This window comes from Poecilia reticulata, linkage group LG12 (genome assembly GCF_000633615.1).
Source record: "Poecilia reticulata strain Guanapo linkage group LG12, Guppy_female_1.0+MT, whole genome shotgun sequence".
Lineage (NCBI taxonomy): Eukaryota > Metazoa > Chordata > Actinopteri > Cyprinodontiformes > Poeciliidae > Poecilia > Poecilia reticulata.
Genome location: NC_024342.1, coordinates 26,269,638 through 26,271,076, shown reverse-complemented (window position 1 = coordinate 26,271,076; position 1,439 = coordinate 26,269,638). Strand labels below are relative to the sequence as shown.

The window sequence follows — 1,439 nt, the reverse complement described above, 5'->3', positions numbered from 1 at the left end:
TGGATGTTTAGCGAGGAGCTAGCATGGATGTTTAGCGAGGAGCTAGCATGCTAGCTGCACATCAAAGTGTCCCAGTCAGAATCTGGATCAGGAGCTTTTCTTCTTCTCTGGTTTCCCTCCAGGCTACAGCACCGGTCACTCCCGCTGCTCCAGCCTGACCGACCTCGGCCACCACCGGAACGCCTCGTCCAGCAGCGGCGCGTCCTGCGGCGCCGCTCAGCCCCCCGCCACGCCCACCAAGCCGGAGCGGCCGCCCCCGCCCTCGGCTGCCGCCCTGCTGTCCCACCGCTCCTCCAGGTGGGTTCTCACCTGTCCCGGCACGCTGACATGCCGGCTCACATTCCTGGGATTATTTCACGGCTCGGCAGGAGAAACGGGGAGCAGGTCGGATCAGGATGAGACGCCCAAAGGGATTCTGGGTATTTTTACAGCTGCAGTTTGATAGAAATTTGATTTTATATATTTATTAAAACTGCTGCTGCTGTCTGAGGAAAACAACCAATCAGAGCCAGGGGGCGGGGCTTAGAGCTGTCAATCTAGTGTTAGCATTCATTACAGGCTATGCTAGCAGCAGCGTGTCAGAGCAAGTGACTAGGACAGTCCTGGTTCTGGTTCTGGTCCGGTCCTGGTTCTGGTCCTGGTTCTGGTCCAGGTCCTGGTCCTGGTTCTGGTCCTGGTTCTGGTCCAGGTCCTGGTCCAGGTCCTGTTTCCGGTCCTGGTCCTGGTCCTGGTTCTGGTCCAGTCCTGGTCCTCGTCCTGGTTCTGGTCCAGGTCCTGGTCCAGGTCCTGTTTCTGGTCAAGGTCCTGGTCCTGGTTCTGGTCCNCTGGTCAAGGTCCTGGTCCTGGTTCTGGTCCAGTCCAGGTCCTGGTCCAGGTCCTCGTCCTGGTCCAGGTCCTGGTCCGGCCAGGTCCAGGTCCTGGTCCAGTCCTGGTCCTCGTCCTGGTTCTGGTCCAGGTCCTGGTCCAGGTCCTGTTTCTGGTCCAGGTCCTGGTTCTGGTCCTGGTCCAGGTCCTCGTCCTGGTTCTGGTTCTGGTTCTGGTCCAGTCATTATGTGACCCAGGTGTTGAAGTGGAGACGCATCTAAAAGTTGCAGCCCACCCCTGGATTAGGGTGATTGACAGCGCTAAGACCCGCCTCCTGGCTTTGATTGGTTGTTTTTAGCTAGCAGGTGCTAATTCTACCAGGAGGGTTGTGACAAACTGCAGCGTCAGGGTCTGATGATGATGATGATGATGATGATGATGATGATGATGATACCCAGCAGGAGGAAGAAGGACGCCGTGCAGCGCCAGCGGAGCTGCGTGGACGACACTCGCATCGACGCCGACGACATCGTGGAGAAAATCGTCCAGAGTCAGAACTTCTCATCCGGCGGCAACGACGAAGGTTCAGCTCTCACTACGCACCAATCAGCTCTCACTACGCACCAATCAGCTCT

At 57.6% G+C, this 1,439-nt stretch overlaps 1 protein-coding gene across 1 annotated transcript in view; it reads left to right on the top strand.

The window, feature by feature from the left end:
* The window catches only part of LOC103474095 (protein FAM102A-like), a 13,017-nt gene that overhangs the window by 10,501 nt on the left and 1,077 nt on the right, over nt 1–1,439 (top strand). Inside the window, exons 8-9 of the mRNA XM_008424825.2 lie at nt 123–297; nt 1,266–1,387. Coding sequence (XP_008423047.2) covers nt 123–297; nt 1,266–1,387 — 297 coding nt within the window. The remainder of the gene's footprint in view (nt 1–122; nt 298–1,265; nt 1,388–1,439) is intronic.